The 20,979-nt window shown below is 37.7% G+C and overlaps 1 protein-coding gene across 3 annotated transcripts in view; it reads right to left on the bottom strand.

Annotated features, from left to right (window-relative positions):
- Positions 1-20,829, bottom strand: part of Rspry1 (ring finger and SPRY domain containing 1) — a 43,975-nt gene extending 23,146 nt beyond the window's left edge. The window contains exons 1-3 of one of the 3 annotated variants that reach the window (XM_076838920.1): positions 20,680-20,829; positions 11,252-11,413; positions 5,636-6,140 (exon numbers count right to left, since the gene is read on the bottom strand). In XM_076838920.1, the coding sequence (XP_076695035.1) occupies positions 5,636-5,985 (350 nt within the window). In that variant the 5' untranslated portion in view covers positions 5,986-6,140; positions 11,252-11,413; positions 20,680-20,829. Of the gene's footprint in view, positions 1-5,635; positions 6,141-11,251; positions 11,414-16,496; positions 16,537-20,679 lie in introns of those variants that run through there. The other 2 variants (XM_076838921.1, XM_076838922.1) reach the window with 2 other exon arrangements.
- Positions 20,830-20,979: the final 150 nt, after the last annotated feature.

Below are 20,979 nucleotides of genomic sequence, written 5' to 3'. Positions count from 1 at the left end.
TCATATATCTTATTTCCTTGACTTTTCAAACTGGGATCCCAGAAATCCAAAGAAATGTTTCAGGGAAACTTCAATATGGAAATACTTTCCATCAACCATTGATAACTCTAATTGTTTAAGGACACACTGTTTATTTAAGCAAACAACACTTAATTTGTATGTTTTCTGTCATGAAAAAAAATTAACATCCATAAGAATAACCATATAGCTGGACCCCAGCAGTTCGGGAGGCTGAGATAGGAAGATAGAAAGTTCAAAGCCAGCCTCAGCAATGGTGAGGTGCTTAGCAACTCAGTGAGACCCTGTCTCTAAATAAAATACAAAATAGGGCTGCGGTGTGGCTCAGTGGTTGAGTGCCCCTGAGTTCAATTTTTTTTTACTACCAAAAAAAAAAGTATAACCTTGTACCTTCTAACATAGGAATTTCGATTTCTATGTTCATTTCAGGTATTCATTAGATGCTGGCTGCTTGATGTATTCTGTGTCCCTTCATAATAAGGGGAAATCATTTTAAAAGATTTTTTAAAATATATTTTTGTTTTAGTTGTAGGATGGACACAATATCTTTATTATATTTATTTATTTTTATATGGTGCTTATGATCAAACCTAGTGCTTCACATGTGATAAACAAGTGCTCTACCACTGAGCTACAACCCCAGCCCCTTAAAAGAGTTTTAAAACTGTTTAACTGACTGATGCAAACTCTGGTAATGATGAGATTAAGTATGCATATACTAAACAATTCCATAGAAGCTTTTACATAGGTCTACAAATTGATGCATATTTATGCTATTTAACACAGGATTATTTGTAGGAACAAGAATATGGCAGTAACGTAAGTGACCATCACCAGAGGAAAAGGTAACAAAATATGGTACTTTCAAGCATACAAATGAATACTGTGTGTGGCAGCCAGAATCGGTTGCAGATTTACATACAGCAATGTAGGTCTTAAGTTAATATTAAGTGAAGTTAAAAACAAAGAGGTTTAAAACTAAACCAGTTAATGTAAATTGAAAAAAAAAATCGCACACAAAACTCTATAAATATTCTTCCTAACAAACATAAGCAAACATATGGTAGGAGAAGTGAAAGAATATATCTTTTTTTTCTTTTTCTTTTTGATATTTTCTTTTTCATCTGGAACTCAAATGCTCCCATCTCTGCCTCCAGAGTAACTGGAACTACAGGGACGAACCCACCTTAAATTCACCAGTATGCCTACCTACTGATATTTGGAGGTGGGTGTTGGAGAGAAGAATGAGATAAGGGAAGAAGTGAAGAGTAATAAAACACAATATAGAGTCAAGAACTAATAAGGAATAGGAGTACTTCAGTTCTATACAGAGGTACTTAATGGACACACACACATCCCTACATTCAAAGAATAAGATGAATTCCTTTATGGAGCAGAAATGTGGCAGAAATTTCTAGAAGGAAGCAGAAGTTAAGCCAGAGGACTACTGGGCTGTAGGTCAGGAGCTGAACACAGGTAACCAGGAGTTCTGAGTTTACAAGGGTAGTGGGACACAAACCACACCTATGGATGGGCAGATGTATAGAGTGAAGCTGGGATAAGGTTCCTCTCAGTGGAAGGGATGAAAAAGTTATTAATGACAAACGGAGCTAAAACTAGTATAAATTGCAAGTTTCTGGTGACTGAAAAAGGCAAAAGAAGCAGCAGGACTCAAGCTTCTTGTAGTGGGTCAGGAATGCAGAACTATCACCACATTTCAACTTCAGGTTCATTCAAAGAAAGAGCACACATAAGCAAGGCAGGCCAGGCCCTGCAAGTGTATACCAATCATGTGGGCACACACCTGTAATCCCAGCAGTTTGGGAGGCTGAGACAGGAGGATTGTGGGTTCAAAGCCAGCCTCAACAATTTAGTGAGGCCCTAAGCAACTCAGTGAGACCCTGTCTCTAAATAAAATATAAAACAGGGCTGGGAATGTGGCTCGATGGTAGAGTGCCCCTGAGTTCAATCCCCAGTACACCCCCCCCCCCTAAAAAATGTCTGTAGTGGTGCACATCACATAATCCCAGCAGCTTGGGAGGCTGAGGCAGCAGGACAGCTGCAGCAAATTAGCAAAGCCTTGAGTAACTCAATAAAACCCTATCTCTAAATAAAACACAAAAAAGGGCTGGCCATGTGGTTCTGTGTTTAAATACCCCTGGGTTCAATTCCCAGTCCAAAAAAAAAAAAAGAGAGAGAGAGAGTGTCTATAGGGCTAAGGATATAGCTCAGTTGTGGAGCACTAGCCTACCATGTATAAGACCCTGCTTTAGATCCCCAGCACCAGCACCAAAAAACCAAAAACAAAATTAAAGAAACAACTAAGCTGAGCAAAGTGGTGCATGTCTGCAATCCCAGAGACTTGGGAGGCTGAGGCAGGAGGACTCAAAGTTTGAGGTTGGCCATAAATAAATCATACATACATACATATAGATATTGCAATTATAGAACCATCCGTATTTATTGTCCTCTTTACTTTTTACTTAAGAAAGGGTGACAATGACATGAAAGGAGAGCAATGGTTCTAATGCCATAGTGAGAGAGTTGCTATAGAAAAAAGAGTAGCATGGTGGTATTGTCTTGTTTTCCACAATTTTGTTTTGAAATAAATTACCTATTTGCAGCATCCTGCAATACCCAGTTTAATTTTCCCCTTATCTAAATAAAATTTTAACTCTATTTTTTGTTGTTGCTATGGTTGTCTAATTTTAATGCTATATATTTGCAATTTTGTTTTATAATTATTTTTTTTTAGTTGGACACAATGCCCTTAGCTCTACCACTGAGCCACAACCCCAGCCCCTATATGTTTTCAATTTTAACTCATTTTCTTCAGTTCTGGAAATTTCTCAGCCATTATTTCTTTGAATGTTGTTGCTGATGTTCTGAGTGAATTCTTCAACACTTTCTTCTAATAAACTAATTTTCTCTTTATGGTATATTTGGAATTATACCATCTATTGGAATTTGTATTTCAGTGACTATATTTCATTTCTAAGATTTCTGTATGTTTCTTTCCCTTTTAATTCATATCTGCTTTTTGTTTTTTTGGTTTCTGTCTTTTCATTTGATATACTTTTCTTAACTGCTATTTGTTTGCTTGTTTGTTTTCATTTTTTTAGTACTGTGAATTGAAGCCAGGAGTGCTTTATCACTGAGCTATACCCCCAGTCCTTTGTATTTTTTGAGACAAGATTTTAAAAAAATTTTTTTTTTTAGTTGTAAATGGACACAATACCTTTATTTTGTTTATTTTTATGTGGTGCTGAGGATCGAATCCAGCACCTCACACATGCAAGTGCTTTACTGCTGAGCCACAACCGCAGCCCCGAGACAGGGTTTCACTAAATTGCTGGGGCTAGCCCTGAACTTGTGATCCTCCTGCTTCCTTAGTCACTGAGATAATAGATTTGTGCGCCACCATGCCTGGCTTGCATGGTGGGAGGCTGAGACAGGAGGATCGTGGGTTCAAAGCCAGCCTCAACAATTTAGTGAGGCCCTAAGCATTTAGATATATTCTTTACCATTTATATATATTTAGATATATTCTTTACCATTCTTACATCATGGTTCATTTAATAGCCCTATAAACTTTATACGTTCTAAAATTCTTCTTCAATAACTTCTAAAAATTACGCTATATGTCTGTGTTCATAGACTGAATTCTGTTTTGTCATTATCTTATCCATTGTTCCATATCTGCCTTATTTTCTCATTATCCAAAGAATTACATCTATCATTTAGGAAAAAACAGGTTTGAGGTGAAAGCTACCCTGTTACTCAAATGTACACTTGCCTCACTTAAGTGAATTATTATCTTTTTATCCACAAGGTCATTTATAATTTGAAATATTTTCCTGGAACTTGGAAGAAAGGCTCCTATCTTACTCCCATAATCCCTTAATCACTCTCTTAAAATATGGCTAAATCTATTCTGCACCTGTTTTTCTAATAAGCTTAAGTTAATATTGCTGTGGTCTACTTCCTCATTTGGGAAGGATAACTTTTCATTACAATTTTACAGTACAAGAGATAATTTTTAAAAATATATACATGTGTAGCTGGGCATGGTGTGCATGCCTGTAATCCCAGCAATTTAAGAGGCTGAGGCAGGAGGATTGCAAGTTTGAGACCAACCTCAGCAACTTAGTGAGGCCCTAAGGAATTAGCAAGACCCTGTCTCAAAATAAAACATAAAAAAGGGTTGGGAATGGGGCTCAGTGGTTAAGTGACTCTGGATTCAAACCTGATTTAAGGAAAAAAAAAAAAAAAAAAAGCACTCATATGTGTGTGCATATGCTCATATATATAATATATATAAATATATATATACACACACACATATATAAATTGTATATATATATTTAGGTTCAAGTAAAATTACATATATAAATATTTGATAATCACATTAATAAAAAACAAGTTTTGTTTAGTTTCTCAAAAATTATTGCATATGCTGGGTACAGTGGTGCACACCTGTAATTCCAGCAACTCCGGAGGCTAGCGCAAAAGGATCACAAGTTCCTTTTGCAGAGAGATTCACATATATATATATATATATAAATATGTATGTATTATTCCTGAAGACCAAGAAATACTCTGGTATTTTGAGGAAGAGTATAAAATAGCTCAGATACATACTGTTTTATGATAATTTTTATTTTTGGTACTAGGGATTAAGCCTAGGGGTGCTTTACCACGGAGCCACATCCCCACATTTCCAGCCTATTTTCTCTCTTTCTCTCTTTTTTTTTTTTTTTGTGGTGCTGGGGATTGAATCTAAGCTTTGTGCATGTGAGGCAATCACTGTACCAACTGAGCTATATCGCCAGGCCTTATTTTTTTATTTTTGAAAAAAGGTCACACTAAGTTGCTAAGGGCCTTGCTAAATTGTTGAGGCTGGCCTTGAACTTGTGGCTGAATCAGAATCTGAACCTGAGTCCACCAGTTCTAAAATCTACTAAATTATACAACCTTAAATTAACTTGTTTTTCCAACTTGAACAATACCCTTTAATTTCACTGTTATTCAATCTTGGATTTTGTACTCCATTAGACCAAACAGGGGAAAAGACAAAACAAGCACAGGTGTGTCCTGCAGTTTCAACTTACTAGGCCCCCCAACCAGATCTAAGAACCAAAGAAGAAATATAAAGAAAGGAGAAGGAAAACTCTCCTAGGCCTTGTCCTTAAGTGGCCAACAGTAGTTGCACACAGTCTATTCTTGGTGAAACAAGTCGCTTTTTCAATTTCTGGTCAGTGGCATTGACTAGGCAAGCACAGTAACAGTGAGTCTTTATAAGACCATTTCCTAGCTAGTAATACAAACTCACTCCATATTACTATATATCCTAATAAAAATCATAGCTTCAATTAGTGTTTTCTGCCATAGAAATGTTTAGACATTTCTGACATTTTAGAACAGGAGTAGATGACAGCAAGTAAAAATATCAAACTTCACAATTTACTCTGCCATGAGAGGAAAAATAAAATATTCTCCCCTCCCCAGTAAGCACAAGCCTTGACGAATACATCCTAGATAAGCTGAAGGAGTCCAGACACTGGAGTTCCAGAACACTGTGCATTGCCCTGGAGGTGCCAGTGAGTCAGATACTTACTTATCTACAAGGGTCCTTATTACTGCCAGTGTGTCCAGCACTAGCCCATCTACATTTTGTTTTTTTCTCCTTGGCTCATGTGGTCCTCGGCCCCTTCTTGGAGGCCGTACAGGGTCCCGGGTTTGGCTCCTTGTGTCAGCAGTGGGGACTGCACTGTTCTCGGCTTGTTGCTGGTGGGTGTCAACACTGTCTTCTCCTCCACTGTCGTCTCGGCAGATGCAGGAATTACCCATGGTAATAGTGGCACTTCTAGTCCACAGCAGGTGGGCTATGTGCTCCTCGAGAGTCCACAGCAGACCCTGGCCAAGGCTTCTGCTCGCTAAGAACACGGCCCAACCAAAGACAATCATTTAGGTAGTTTTCAGTTTTCCAAGTACTGTTTTCATAATCTGGGATTGAAGAACTTGCATCCTATTTGTTTTTAACAAGCAAATGCCGAAGCACGTTGCAGAGCTGATTTCCAACATTATCAGTTACAGGGAATTTTGGTCATCTGCTGGCAGTTCTAAAAGAAAGAAAGGAAAAGAAAATGAAAATGAGCAGAAGATTCCGGAAACTCAATTACTTACTTTCCTCGTTTGGTTTTATAGACATTTAAATTGTAATAAAGAGGGCTGGGACTGTGGCTCAGCGGTAGCACACCTGCCTTGCAGAGGCACTAGGTTAGATTCTCAGCACCTCAACAACTAAGGGAAAAAGATGAAGAGTCATCTTTGTTGATTTTTATAGGTTTCCAATATGAAGAAATATCATTGGATAGCAGAATTAACAATCAATCAATAACTTTTTCATCATTATATTATAAAGTTGATTGCTAAATCATATCCTTGTAAACCACAGGAGTGACAAGTGATGTTTAAAAACCATATGTTTAGTTCTTCCTATGGATAGAGAAATATATTAGAAGAATGTGTCCAATTTTTTCAAGGATTCTTTTTGTGATTAAAAAAAAATGAATCGTCTCCTTTCTTCATGTAAACATATGGGACAATTCAATGTTTCAAATAAAATACCTAATTACACATGTCTATTGTTGAGAAAGTTACGATACAAATGTGAGAGCGATTATTTAATAAAAAGAAGACTAAAAGAATAGAATGTTCCTTTTAAATCACTAAAACTGTACTGATTACCCAAATGGAGTCTTAATTAAGAATTTACAGAAATCACACAAGTATTTACAAAGTTTTTCTGTTAGGTAAGCAAGACTCTGGGGAAATATGAATTTATATCACAAAGTTATATCCACACAATGATCAGTCTGTTGCACATGTCTGCTACAAAGAATAAGACATACCAATTATCTTTGAAAATACTAAGCACCTTGTGCCAGGCACTATGCTGGGACAAGGAGAACAACGACCAGGGTACGATTCCCTCCAAGAGGAGATAACTAAGAGATTTCAATGCTTAAAAGGACAGAGGAGACAGAAACCAGAAAAAAAAAACAACTCTTTTAAAGGGTCTCTGGTATAAAGAGAAGGAAGGTACAGTCTCTGCCCTCCAATAATTTATGGATGGCCATTCTCATCCCACACAGTGCTTATTATCAAAAAAACAAATGATAGAAGTAGCTAGTCACTGAGCTGAGAACCTCTGCTTAGGTTCTGGAAAGATGTGGAATTGGGAGACTAACATGGGATAGGCAGAAAAAAGTAAAAACTCATGCTATCATTTGGAGAGTAGGAACATAAGGAACAGATAATGCCAGTGCATAGTTTCTACTCAATATTTGGTTATTTACGCTTAATTCCTCATGTCCTGTGCACTAGTTTAGGATTAGTTATAAGTAAAATTTGAAATTCAGTGGGATTAGAAGAGAAAAATTATTTCTATTATTCTGGAAAGATTCTTTTCAATATTTCCCTGGTTTACTGCCTGTGGGGAGAAATAAGGGAAAAAAAATGGAGATAAACATCTTTACATATATATAATTGTGCAATTTAATATAGAGGGAAGAGAGAAAGGAGGGAAAGGAATGGCAAAGGGTAGGACTAGAGGAGAAAGAAGAGGGAGCAGACAGACATTATCTGCTTCCAGACAACCAAAACAGCAATGGCTGAGCCAAGTAATACCACAGATGCTCTTGGTTCCTCAAAAACAGACTGGCTGTCTTTAAAATTTGGAGTTTGTACTTAAAAGAACACGTCTGAAGTATACAGGTAAAAGCAGAATGCAAGGTCTCAGTTGGAAATAGTATTTGAACAGAGAACACATTTAAACCAGCAAAGAGTCAAAGTAAATGGCATTCCCATTACTGCAGGGACAAGGGTATAATTCCCTCCTGAGAGGAGAAAACTAAGAAATTTCAATGCTTAAAAACACAGAGGAGACAGAATCCAGAAATAACTCTTTTAAAGGTTCCCTAGTATAAATTTCTACTGATCTTATAAATTATGCTGGTTTCTGAAAAAGACCAAAAGCAACATTTAAAAAGCCATGCTTTGGCTCTTCTCAGATATTGCACTGTTGGAATGATGCAGATGAGAGAAAGTTTTCTGATAGGTCTGCCACATGGGCAGTAGCCTAGTTGATTATGTCACCAAATCAGTTTCTTGACATTCTAAAGTATTACATTAAAAAGGGGGGGGGGGCTGGGGATGTGGCTCAAGTGGTAGCGCACTCACCTAGCTTGCGTGAGGCACTGGGTTTGATTCTCTGCACCACATAAAAATAAAATAAAGATATTGTGTCCACCTAAAAAACTAACAAAACAAAACAACAAAAAACCTTTATCTGCTAACTTTATTTAAAAAAATTAATTTAGGTTGAGTATGTTGTGGTGGACATTGATAATCCCAGCAACTGAGGCGGCTAAGGCAGGAGGGTCACAGGTTTGATGCCAGCCTCAGCAACTTAGAAAGACCCTCAGCAACTTAACAAAACCCTGAATCAAAGGAGAAAATAAAAAAAGAATTGGGGATATAGCTCAATGATAAAGTGCTGCTAGGTTCAATCCCTAGTACCAAAAAACAAACAAACAAAAAAACCCCAAATTCAGTTCAAATTTTAAAACCTAAATGCTGCACAAGTCTAGAGAAAGTGAAAGCCCCTCTTCTGCTCTATCTAAGCCCATTCCTTTTCCAGACTTAACCCTTGTTAAGATCCTTATTCCTTTGCTTCCATGACTACTATTATGCATTGACAAATTAGTTTTTTCCTTAAGTCTAATCAGGGCAAAGTCATAAATACTGTCCTGTGATTTGCTTTTGCCTTTTTTTGTTTGTTTATTTAAACAACTTTCTATTCCAGCACATACAGAACTACCTCACTGGTTTAAAGGGGGTACAGAAATGCATACTCTGGTTTATCATGGTTTCTTCCCATCAGGTTATGAAAGTCTGGCTAAACCAACTGATACTGTGGGGATGATGGAAGGGAGTGGGCCAGTCTGATAAAAAGAAACTCCTGGTGAAAGCTTCATCACCTGGGAAAGTGTTTTTTAAACTCCAAACTGCTTGGCTGGGGTTATAGCTTAGTTGGTAGAGCATTTGCTTAGCATATGTGAGGCACTGGCTTCAATCCTCAGCACCATATAAAAATAAATAAAAAAATAAAGTTAAAGGGAAAAACCAAAAACAAAAAAACAAACAAAAAACACTTCCAAACTACTTCCCCACAGTGAGGGCCCAACTATTCTCAATTTTGCCAGAATAGAAGGGGTACCACTGGCTTTTCTAATGCTCTACAGTCTTTCTACACCATCAGTATGGAAGGTCATATGAGAACTAGATGAAAAAACAGATGCAATCTAACCAGACACATTAAATCAGAGAAGGCACACCTAAAGAAGGGAGACAAATCAGGTACTAAAAATAACTGGTAATGTTGAGACTGCTGAGGTGAGCTCAAGTTCCAGAAAACAAAGGCTTGAAGGACATAGGATAGTTCATATTATAAAGTTTCAATTTGTGTCTAATTAACAACAATAAAACCACAAAAACAAAACAAAACAAAAAACATATTGAGGGTGCCCTTGAAGATGCAGTTTGTTGAAATACAGCTATTTTGGGGGGTGGGAGTGGTACCAGGGATTGAGCCCAGGGGTACTTAACCACTGAGCCATATCCCCAGCCCATTTAATGTTTTGAGATCAGGGTCTTGTTAAGTTGCTTAGGAACTCGATAAGTTGCTGAGGCTGGCTTTGAACTTGGGATCCTCCTGCCTCAGTCTACTGAGCTACGGGGATTACAAGTGTATACCATCTTACAGGGAAAAAATGTAATTTTTTTTCAGTGTTGGAGACCGAACTCAGGGCTTTGTACTTGGCTAGTGGTTTACCACTGAGCATATTCCCAGCCCCTGATCACAAATCCTATACTTAATTCTACCCAAGAAAACTTTTCCTAAGGCTTAGGTAAACTGAATATAGAATAATTTATGTAGATTCCCATTTAGTATAATTTCATGGTAATTATAAGATACCTCAGGAATCTCAGTATGCTCAAGATACCCAATACATCTTTTTTTTTTTTTTTAAATCTGGCTAACTTTGGAAGAAAAAAATTAAAAGTTTTTTTTCCATTTTTAAACTGAGTTCAAGAATATTTTGGGGGCTGGGGATGTGGCTCAAGCCGTAGGGCGCTTGTGTGGCATGCATGTGGCCCGGGTTCGATCCTCAGCACCACATACAAACAAAGATGTTGTGTCCGCCAATAACTAAAAAATAAATATTGAAAAATTCTCTCTCTCTAAAAAAAAAAAAAAAGAATATTTTGGGTCAATTTCTTCCAAAAGAGTAATTTTCCTTAAATGATTCAGAAAATGATGTCAATTATAAATCTGTGAGAGAAGAAAATGGGTTTTTTTTGTTTCTTTGTTTTGTTTTTTTGTTTGTTTTTGGTTTTATTTTGCTTTTGAGATAGGTTTTTCACCATGTTGCTCAGGCAGGCTGGAACTCCTGGGCTCAAGAGATACCCCAACCTTAGCCTCTCAAGTAGACACATACCAAAGTGCCTGGCAAAATGCAGTTTTTAAAAAGTTTTCAAATTCTTTGCAACCAAAAACTTTTCTTTCTTTCCTTCTTTTTTTAAATAAAGGACTAGCTATAAAGACTATGTAGAAAGAAGAAGTTAATTAAGTGGAAGAAACCATGAGGCATTTCACAGAGGAAAGCCTAGGAAACATTAGAAAAAAAAAATTTCTTTAAAGAATTTCTGAAAGGAGCATACTGAGACTCCTGAGGATTATAGCCACAGGCAGGGGATGTAAACAAAGTACATCTTTCAGACTTATTCACACTGGAACTCCTGGGTGATATGTATAGCATGTTATTTGAAAATGTTAGTTATCTTTTCATAGGCAAAAAGGTTGTGACTACTGATTGGATGATAAAACTAAACAATTATACTTTATGCAATTTTTTTTTTACCTCATTAAAAAAAAAAAAAAAAAGCCATTATGTGTCCCAGTTTACAAGGACCATTGTCTTAAGACAGGAACAATAAGCTTACAACTTTTGGGCAGGATGCCAGAGGCCACCTACAACATAGTACACAGGCTTTGGCCCTGTCAGAAAGACCTAGGCACTCATACTGGCCCTACAATAGCTATTGCTATGCATCCTAATTAATCTGTTAATGCACTTTACAAAACAGAAAAAAGTAATAGTCTTACCTCATAATACAACTCCAAATAGCCAGAATCCAAATTTCTAGGATGTGGCCCAAGTCTGTGTCTTTTAAAAAGCTCCCCAGGTGATTCTGATGGCAGCCAGGTCTGGAAATTACTGTTTTAGTATTTACAATAGCATCTGGCACAGCAAGTAGGACCTATTGACTGAATAAAGGAACAAACTGAAGTATTAAAGGTGATTCTTATGGGATCAAAAATGTTGACATCCCTTTCCAGAAAAATGAATTAAGACTATCTTAGAATGTAGTCCCTTGGAGGTTATCAGTCAAAACAGCAGTTAGAATACAGTTATATCTAGTGGTATATAATTATTAGGATATACATCTAGTGGGATATATACTGCAATGTCTGTAATTCCAGAAACTTGGGAGGCTGAGGCAGGAGGATTGCAAGTTCAAAATTAGCCTCAGCAACTTAATGAGGCCCTAGGCAACTTAGTGAGACCCTGTCTCAAAATTTAAAAACTTAAAAAAAAAAAAAAAAGGGCTAGGGATGTAGGTAAGTGCCCTTGAGTTCAATCCCTGGTACAACAACAATAAACGTTCTATCTATTAGTGAGATGTACAATTCATATCAACAAAATGAAAAAAATAGCCACCCTATGAAGCAACCCAATGACATATATAGTATCCTGCTTGTGGATGACAGCATCCAAGGTTGAGACTGAAGGAAAATGAGTAAGACTAAAGATTATGTAAAAGCAACATATCTGTAATACCTAAACATTTTACCTTAACTTTGAAGACTACTCAGCATTAGCTCATAAAACTGATTTTGAGAAAGAAAAAAAAAAGTTGGTCACATAATTTAAAAACACAAAATTATCACATCTGTTGCTAGGACAATGATCAATTGACTCAATGATAATCTTTATCACTGGATATTATTGCTTAGTAGAAAGACTCATCATGTAAATGGTAATATTTAAAATCAGCACTCTTGATAACAATTTTACTGCAAGAACATAATTATAGTCAAACATTTCCTGTGCAAATATGTTTCTCTGAGTTGTGGCATTATTCATTTTGATACTCCTCCTTTTTCTTTGGTAGTGCTGTGGCTCAACCTCACGGTCTCAAGCATGCTAGAGCAAGTGTTCTTCCAGAGCTATACATCAAGCTCCTTCCTTTTTGGGGGGGTGGGGGGAACAACAAAACAAACTATTCTTTCCATTTCTCTTTTATGATTTATTAGATTTTTTATATGTATGTATATAAATTTATTTTTGTGGTGCTAGGGACTGAACCTAGGGGTGTTCTACCACTGAGCCACATCCCCAATCCTTTTTATTTTGAGACAGGGTCTGAGTTGCTGGTCTTGAGCTTGGGATTCTCCTGCCTCAGCCTCCTGAGTTGCTGGGAGGATTAAAGGCATGCACCACCACATCTAGCATATTCTTCTAATATTCTGTATTTTTCAAAGTGCCTCTGATAGAAGAAAAAAAACTTGGGAGTGTCAGTAAATTCAGTATTAAAGCAGTAAGGTTCTGGCACTCACTGTCAGTACAAAACACAGACCTCTACCATCACAGCCAGCTCACCAAGGAGGCATCTGGCCAACTGGTCTAACCCTCTTTAACAAATGGTCCAGGAATCAGTGATTCATCTCTTCAAATATTTGCTTATATTCAGTTGTTAAGCAGAACAGTTTCAGAAAGAACATTTTTTTTCCTGAAAATAAGACTTCAGGATTATGCTGCCAAAAGGGAGAAGCTAGTTAAAGGAATGATCATAAAGAAGAAGAAGAAAAAAAAACAAAACACAGTGAGCATGCAATTACTATGTTATAGTTTTTATCTCATTTCAAAATAGGGTTATGGGATGTGCAGTGTTTTTTCTAATTCCTTCTACCCACCAAAGCTAAATCAAATAGCATGGATGGCAACAATATATTATATGCTGGAAATTTTAATGATTTTTCTCTCATTAGAAAATATTTTTAGACTTTTCCCTAAGATAGTGAGAATGTTACAAGTAATAGCTTCTAGTGTCACATTTACTGGCCCCCCCGCCCTGAAACTTAATTATGAAAAAGTTTAAACATACAGGAAAGTCAAATAAAATTCACTGTCTTAGCTAGATGTAGTGGCCCAAACATCCCAGCTACTTTGGAGGCTGAGGCAGGAAGATTGCAAGTCTGAGGTCAGCCTTGGTAACTAAGCAAGAATCTGTCTCAAAAATAAAAACAAATGGGGGGAAGGAAGGAGATGAGGTTCACTGGAAAAGCACCACTGGGTTAAATTCTCCAGTACTGCAATCAATCAATCAATCAATCAATCAATCAATAAACAAATAAATAATCAAACAAACTATGAACAGTGAACATCTCTATACCTACCACCTAGATTCTAATCATTAAAATGTTGTTATACTTGCTTTATCACATATACAATCCATCTCTATATCCATCATCCCTCCATCTAATTTTTTTTTATGTATTTCAAAGTAAACTGAAGGCTTTCAAATCCTTCCTCCTAAATGATTCGGCATGCATATTCATAGCTGGACTTCAATGTTTTTAGAAGCTAAATTTACATTTGTACACATTTTAAACATATATACTGAGTCTTGTCAAATGCATACATTTGTGTCTTCAAACTCTATCAAGGTAGAGAATATATTTGCTTTTATAATATCTTGTGGGATAGCTCAAAGACATAATTTCCTTACTGAAGATTTAGTTTAAATGGAGGAAAATACAGAAGTCGATAAACCGATTATTTACCACTGCAATATATGGATAAGAAAAGTAGACATATTTCAATAATACACTTGCCAGAGGAAACAAACTATCTAAAGAGGTTTTAATTCGAGTGTTTCTGTCTCTAGACTCTAAAGCACCTGGTCTTTTGTTGAGGGAGGAGAGAAGGGCAAGGCTATGAAATACAGTCAGTCCGTGGTTTCCCTAATTGCAGATTAAAACTATTGAAAAAGAAAAAAACTGTACATGCACAGACTTCTTTTTAAAGCTATTGAAAAAGAAAAAAACTGTACGTGCACAGACTTCTTTTGTTGATTATTCTGTAAACAATACAGTATAAAAACTATTTGCATAACACATTTTGTTAGGTATTATAAGTAATTTAGAGATGATTTAAAGCATAGGGAATGATGTATGTAGGTTCTATGCAAATATTATAATATTTTACAGAAGGGACTTGAGCATCCATGGATTTTGGTATTTGCAGGAATCCTGGAACCAATCCTCCTTTATTACTGTGGGATTGTTGTATTTGGTTGGAATCTCCCCCAACTCCCACAAAAGGAAAGAGAGCCTTTCTAAGGTGTGTTTTTTTTTTTTTTGGGGGGGGGAGGGGTCACACAGGTACACAAAACTATGTATCTGCAGTGGCACTGAGCACTTGAGGCTTCAGTTACATAGGGCACTATCATCTCCTGGATTGTAACTTTCAAGTAGTCCGGGAGAAGTACAGGATGATTCTGATATTACTCTTAAGCCCTGAGGTTGGTTTAAAAAAGTATGCCTTTGAGAAAAAAAAACAGGTTATTTTCTTGGTTGAATGGTTAGGGAAAGATTATCTGGGAAAAAACTTCACCTAGTGCACACTTGTACTCCCAGCTACTTGGGAGATTGAGGAAAGAGGATCAGAAGTTTAAAGTAAGCCTGGGCAATTTAGCAATTTTTCTAGTGAACCTCATCTCCTGTCTCAAAATAAAATAAAAAAAGGTTGGAAACATAGCTCAAATAGTAGAGTGGTTAACATGCACAAGAACTCTAGATTTGCTCCCTAGTACTACAAAACACAAAAACAAAAACTTCCCCTAAAATGTTGACAGCTTTTTAACCCAGTAGTAGTGCTATTTAAGACCAGGTGAGACAAATGGCAGAAAGAATTACAGAATATAGCCTGATCTGAAACATAAAAAGCAGAAAGGACAAATCATTTCAGCATTTAAAACAAGTATTAAAAAATAAAATTCAGACCTAGGATAGAGTAAAAAATTTCTAGAAGCAAATACCAGTTTTTTTTTTTTGTTTTTTTTTTTTTAAGTAGTAAATACTCCCTGCTGAAGTTTAAAGGATTGAAAAATCTGCCTTGGATCCAAAAAGGAAATACTACGGAAGAACTGAGGTAAGTGCTAATGGTGGCTGCAGGACAGAGAAGAAAAACACATGTAATATTCCATAATCTTTGAGATTCCACCCTTCAAGGAGACCAAATAACAGGAAACTATATAGCCATGTTATTCAAATACATACAAATTGAAGGCAAGGATTTTTCTATTGAAGAAAAGCAAACAAAATATGTAGCCTGAATAACAGTACTTTCATTAATGATAACCACTTAAAATGGTGTCTCAAAACACTCAACTGCATACTCAATTGGATTCCTATTAGAACCTAATAGGTAGTCAGTACATATTTTAAGTTAATTTCTCCTAAAATCTGTAAAAAAGAAAGCATTTCCAAAATATCTACCACTTTAAAAAATGGGCACACCAATGTGTATTCAATGTGTATACACCAGACACCAAACAAAGATATCTCAAGCTCTTGGCAAAGGGAGCTGTGGTTAGGGACAAAGGATATAGCTCCCTACCCAAAGTCTGTGGATTAGACATTGGGTCCACTAGAAGGAAGCCTCTGGACCCAAAAATTTTCCAATAAAAGAACTTGATCATATTGAAACATCTCTGTAGAAGCAAGTTTTTAAATGACTATATAAATTAGCATTAGCAAGGGGAATAGAGAACTTACATTTGCATCACAACACTCATTTCTTAAATAATACACCAAAATACTATTGTATAAATATCTCCACTAACATAGTAAAAGATTAACCCAAAGTCCATAAATTAACTTGATAAAATAAAGCTAAATAGTAATTCTTATGAGAAACAAAACAAGAATTCACAATATAAGGAATTATCATAGAAAACCGAAATAATTTTGAGACAATACTAATGATGTATCCCAAACTAAGCACCCTTCCTGAATACTGCAGAAATCCCCATTCCACATATGACATGTGAGAAGTTCTGTATCAGTGCCAAGTTTCCCAGGGCAGACTACCTGGGATAAAAAGGTATAATGACCATAGTAAATTCTAATCATTTTAGTTTTAGGTTATAAATACTATGTTTTGGTTATCCTCAGTAATTCACTTGGTATGTTATTAATAAGTAGCTCAGACACAGGCAAGGGTGAACAATCATGAATAAGAACAGAAAAAAAAGGAGCTGTCACTAGGTGTGGTGATGCATACCTGTAATTCTAACTTCTTGAGAAGATAAGGCAGGAGGACTGCAAATTAGAGGCCAGCCTGGGCAATTTAGTAAGATCCTGTGTCAAAATAAAACAAGGTAGGGGATGTAGCAAAGTGGTACAACAGTTGCCTAGCATGTGCAAGGCTGAGTTCAATTCCCAGCACTGCCAAAGAAAAGTAGGGGGAAAAAGAGCTGCATTTCCCATGAGAAGGGGTGGGGTAGGAGTCATATTTTGAGAATCACTGCACTAAGTGAACAAAGAAGGAAATGTGGAGGGGTAAGAAAAAACTAACACTGAAACATTAAACTATGAGGTAATGCTATATTTGCTGAGTAAAGTATTTCCAACCTCCTATTTGAGGTGTATAGGGTTCATGAAATTATGCCAGAAACTGTAATTTTAAGCAATAGAAAAGCAACACATTCTTTAACAAACTTGAGTGCATCTCAATTCTATTCTTAATTCTCAAAAGCTCAGAAAACAGAGAAAGGGGAAATACTTTTAAAGAACTCACTACTAAAGGTAACTTTGCCTGATTTAACCTTGAATATACCTTATTTTTTTAATCAGCAACTCTCCCTTTGGGGAAGGATACTGAAAGCAAAATATAATAAATCTGTACATTTTTCTAGTCATAAAGGTCAGCAAGAAAACTTCTTCAAAACTGACTTACTGAATAAATAATAGAAAAAATATTCATTCTTTTGTATTCCTAAAGTAAAAGTTTCCTCCTAAAAGCTGTGGCCCAAGTTTTGGCATTTACTACTTCTTGACTATTTTGTTTTCCAAATTTCTAATTTGAATACCATGAAAAAAATTCCCACATTCAATAATAAATGGTAAATGTCTTGAAAATGCCAAAAGCACCAGGCTCGTTTGCACAGGCCTGTAATCCCAGCACTAGAGGGGCTAACGCAGGAGAATCACAAGTTTGAGGTCAGCCTGAGAAATTCAGAGATCCTGTTTCAAAATTTAAAAAAATAAAAAGGGGTGGGGATGCAGTACCTTGGGCTTAATCCCCAGGACTGGGAAGGAGGAGGGAGAAAAAAAAAAAAAAAAAAAAAAGCAAAAGCTTGAAGAGACACTAAATACATAGTTTACTATCCCCAAATAGCTCTTCTGAAATAGATTACTATTTTTTACTGTGCTTCTCATCTGTGATGCCCATTGACTTTCCATTTACTTTTGGAACCCTGAAATTATCACATTTTTCTTCATAAGGATCCCACCACAAAATACAGATAATTTGCCAGATGTGGTGGTACATGCCTGTAATCCCAGCAACTAGGGAGATTGAAGCAGGATGATTACAAGTTTTGAGGGCAGCCTCAGCAACTCAGCGTCCCAAAATTAAAAAAAAAAAAAAAAAAAAAAGATGGGGAGTGGGTGCTGGAGATGTAATGTAGCTCAGTGGTAGAGTGCTCCTGAGTTTAATCCTCAGTATTGCAAAATAACACCCCCCCCAAAAAAAAAAAACAGAAAATTTACAATTTAAAGTTGTATAATAGTCATTATTATCTTCAAAAATTCCTAATAATTTCTCCAAACTACACAGATCTTAAAGGTATTAAAGAAAGTTGTTGTAAAGGATGTAACAAATGACATCATTATTGGGGAAAATATATACAATTCTTGATGTAGTGGACTGACCTCATGAGTTGAAAGAGATTGTAGTAAATGCACATCAGGAACACACAACAATTTCCACTGTTAAACCCTTACCAAAGCATAGGTTAGAGCTGTTGGGTTTTCCCCCTAGTCATTACAAAATAACACACTATTTTACAGTATGCTAAGTTTTAATTCCCCTTGACACTTGCTAAATAATTATTTTGCTGACAAAGCAGGAAAAACTTCCTGTAATCGATACCTTAAAAATATCATTGAGTACAGAAGAAAATGGAAGGGGTTGTGAAAAAGCAAAATAACGGGACGTAGAGACATTGAACACCAAATATCCTAAAAAAATAAATAAAAAACAACAACGACCCATGGAATATAATATCAGAAAAGCAGGAAATCCAGATCAGTTTAAAAACAAAAAACAAAATAAAAACCCTACTTCAAAAATCACAAATAAATTACCCAATATTTGGAAAATCAGCGCGAACATATGCCACTAACTGAACATTTGTGAAGTGTCACACATGGACACAAGTAACTTTTTAAAAAAAATTTTTTTAGTTGTAGATGGACACAATATATTTATTTTTATTTACTCATTTTTATATAGTGCTGAGGATTAAACCCAGGGCTTCATGCCTGTGAGGCAAGTGCTCTACCACTGAGCTACAACCCCAGCCCTTGGACATAAGTATCTTATAACCTCTTAGAAGGATCTAAAGATATCATCCCAGGAATGCAAACTTTATATAAAGTGAAAACTAAGAGAACGTTTATGGAAGAGAATGTTAAAAAGTGTTTTCATATATAAATCATATCTGATTTATATATATATATATATAAATCATATCTGATTTATATATATATATATATATATATATATATATATACATATATATATACATATATCATATCTAAAACATATCCGAGAGCAGAAGCATGGTATTCACTAATTTTAGACATCCCAAGGCTGTAAATATATATACACACACACACACACACACACACACACACACACATATAGGTTTACAATACTGAGATCAAATTACTTGGAAGAAAATTTCAGTAGGAAATTCCTGTATGAAAAGATTATATTATAGTCTAACTCCTGCCAGCATCATCATAAATTCAAAGTAAATTAAAACTCAGAGCAAAAACGGGAAATCCCTCCACCCCCATGGTAGCAAGGTTTGAAACGAAAGGTTTAGATTATAATATGACCTAAGAAGGTGGGAACCTTGGAGTTTTCAGTGCATTCGGGCTCCCAGCACTCAATAGGTGATGCACCTCTGTATTAATGCTAATCTCTGACATTTGCGTTCTGCTCTACAGTTTGGAAAGGGCCTTCACTTTTATTCCTCAAGAGCAACCTGTTTGGTGGTAGGATTACAGTACCTTACTTTCACACACAGCCTGAGTTTGTAAAATACTTTCACGTACTGCGTTGGCTATTTTACACTAGAAACTCAAGGAGATTCAGTAACTCCACTAAAGAAGGACAAGCAGATGGTAGGTGAAGGACCTGTAAACTATGAGACTACTCAGTCAATAACAGACACTTCCAACCCTTGAAAGTACAAAGTACAACACTCCAGGGGGAGCAACCTCACTCAACTCTACCAGATAGAAGCTCTGAGTCTCAGTTAAACATCCCTGCCTCTGTTTCGGTCTTCCTCCCCGCAAAACAGGGAAAGGAGGCAACAGGCAGGGACAAATGTCTAATCTGGGGCCATGCAGGAGATGTTGCTGAAATGGACTCTCCCCACCCCACCCTGGCACTAAGCCCAGAAGCAGCTGAATCCTGTGTCTGGGACACCTGGTCGGCCTCCAGAGAGGGCAGACCTCCGGCCATTCCCATTTCCTCTCGCTATTCCCCCACTCGAGCTTTCCAATGAGTGGAGCTGTCTCCTTCCCAGAACCTCCCAGAAATCCCCTCTCCCCAAGGTCCCTACCCAATTTTCAGCCCGGTCCTCCGGAGCAGGAGAATCCGCTAAGTCTGGCTCCTACCTACTCGCCTCTCTCTCAATGGGGGCTCTCGATCCCGGGGCGTTTCTAAATGTCCCGGGGGGAGCTCTGCCTCCCACCGGAACCGCAAACTCCACAAAGGGAAATCCTCCTCCCCAAACGTCCTCCCCTCTACCCCAGGCACCGCTGAGAAGCGCTACTCAATACCGGGAGCCTACCCGGGGGATACCTGTCTCTCACCTGGGCCTGGTTAGCCGCAGCGTCCTCCGAAAGGTGACCCCCCCAAAACCTCCTCCAGTCAAGATCCCCGCGCCCCCCAAGGGGGAACACCCTCCTCCAGGAACCTCTTCAGGCGCCTTCGGCGCAGGCCTTGGTGGAGAACCTCCAAGCTGCTTCCCGGGCTCTGCCCAACATCACCCCTTACCGGGCCCCTTTGAGGAGCCTGCCGGAGCCCCAGTCCTGTCTCTCCGTCCCAGGCTCGAGCGACTGTTGCCCACCCTCACAGACGGGTTCAGCCCTCGGACTCCCTTCCCTTCCGTCCCCCCGTCCCCAGGGGGGTTCCCGGAGCAGCGCGTCCCGGACGCAGCACTGACTTTCTCCAGCTCCTGGGGCCACAGGAGGAATGGGACAGCGGTAGCGGCACGACTCCTTTGTGACAGGTCCCAGAGAGCGGTAAAGATGGACGCGAGGCCACGGCGCTGCCATTACGCGCAGGGCCCACCCCCGCTTCGTACCGCCCTGACCCTCCCTCAGTCCCCTAGGAAACGCCCCTTCCTAGGTGGCAATCCCTCTCCCTAACAGCCAATTATCTTTCAAGGATGGTGTCACGTGAGATCTCAGCCAGGCCCGCCTCTCAGGCGTAAACTGCCCAATCCCCTTGCTGAGGAGTGACT

The sequence above is a fragment of the Callospermophilus lateralis genome, chromosome 18 (assembly GCF_048772815.1).
Source record: "Callospermophilus lateralis isolate mCalLat2 chromosome 18, mCalLat2.hap1, whole genome shotgun sequence".
In the NCBI taxonomy this organism is placed as follows: Eukaryota; Metazoa; Chordata; class Mammalia; order Rodentia; family Sciuridae; genus Callospermophilus; species Callospermophilus lateralis.
The sequence above is the reverse complement of the archived record's forward strand: the minus strand, read 5'-3'. Positions and strand labels throughout refer to the sequence as shown.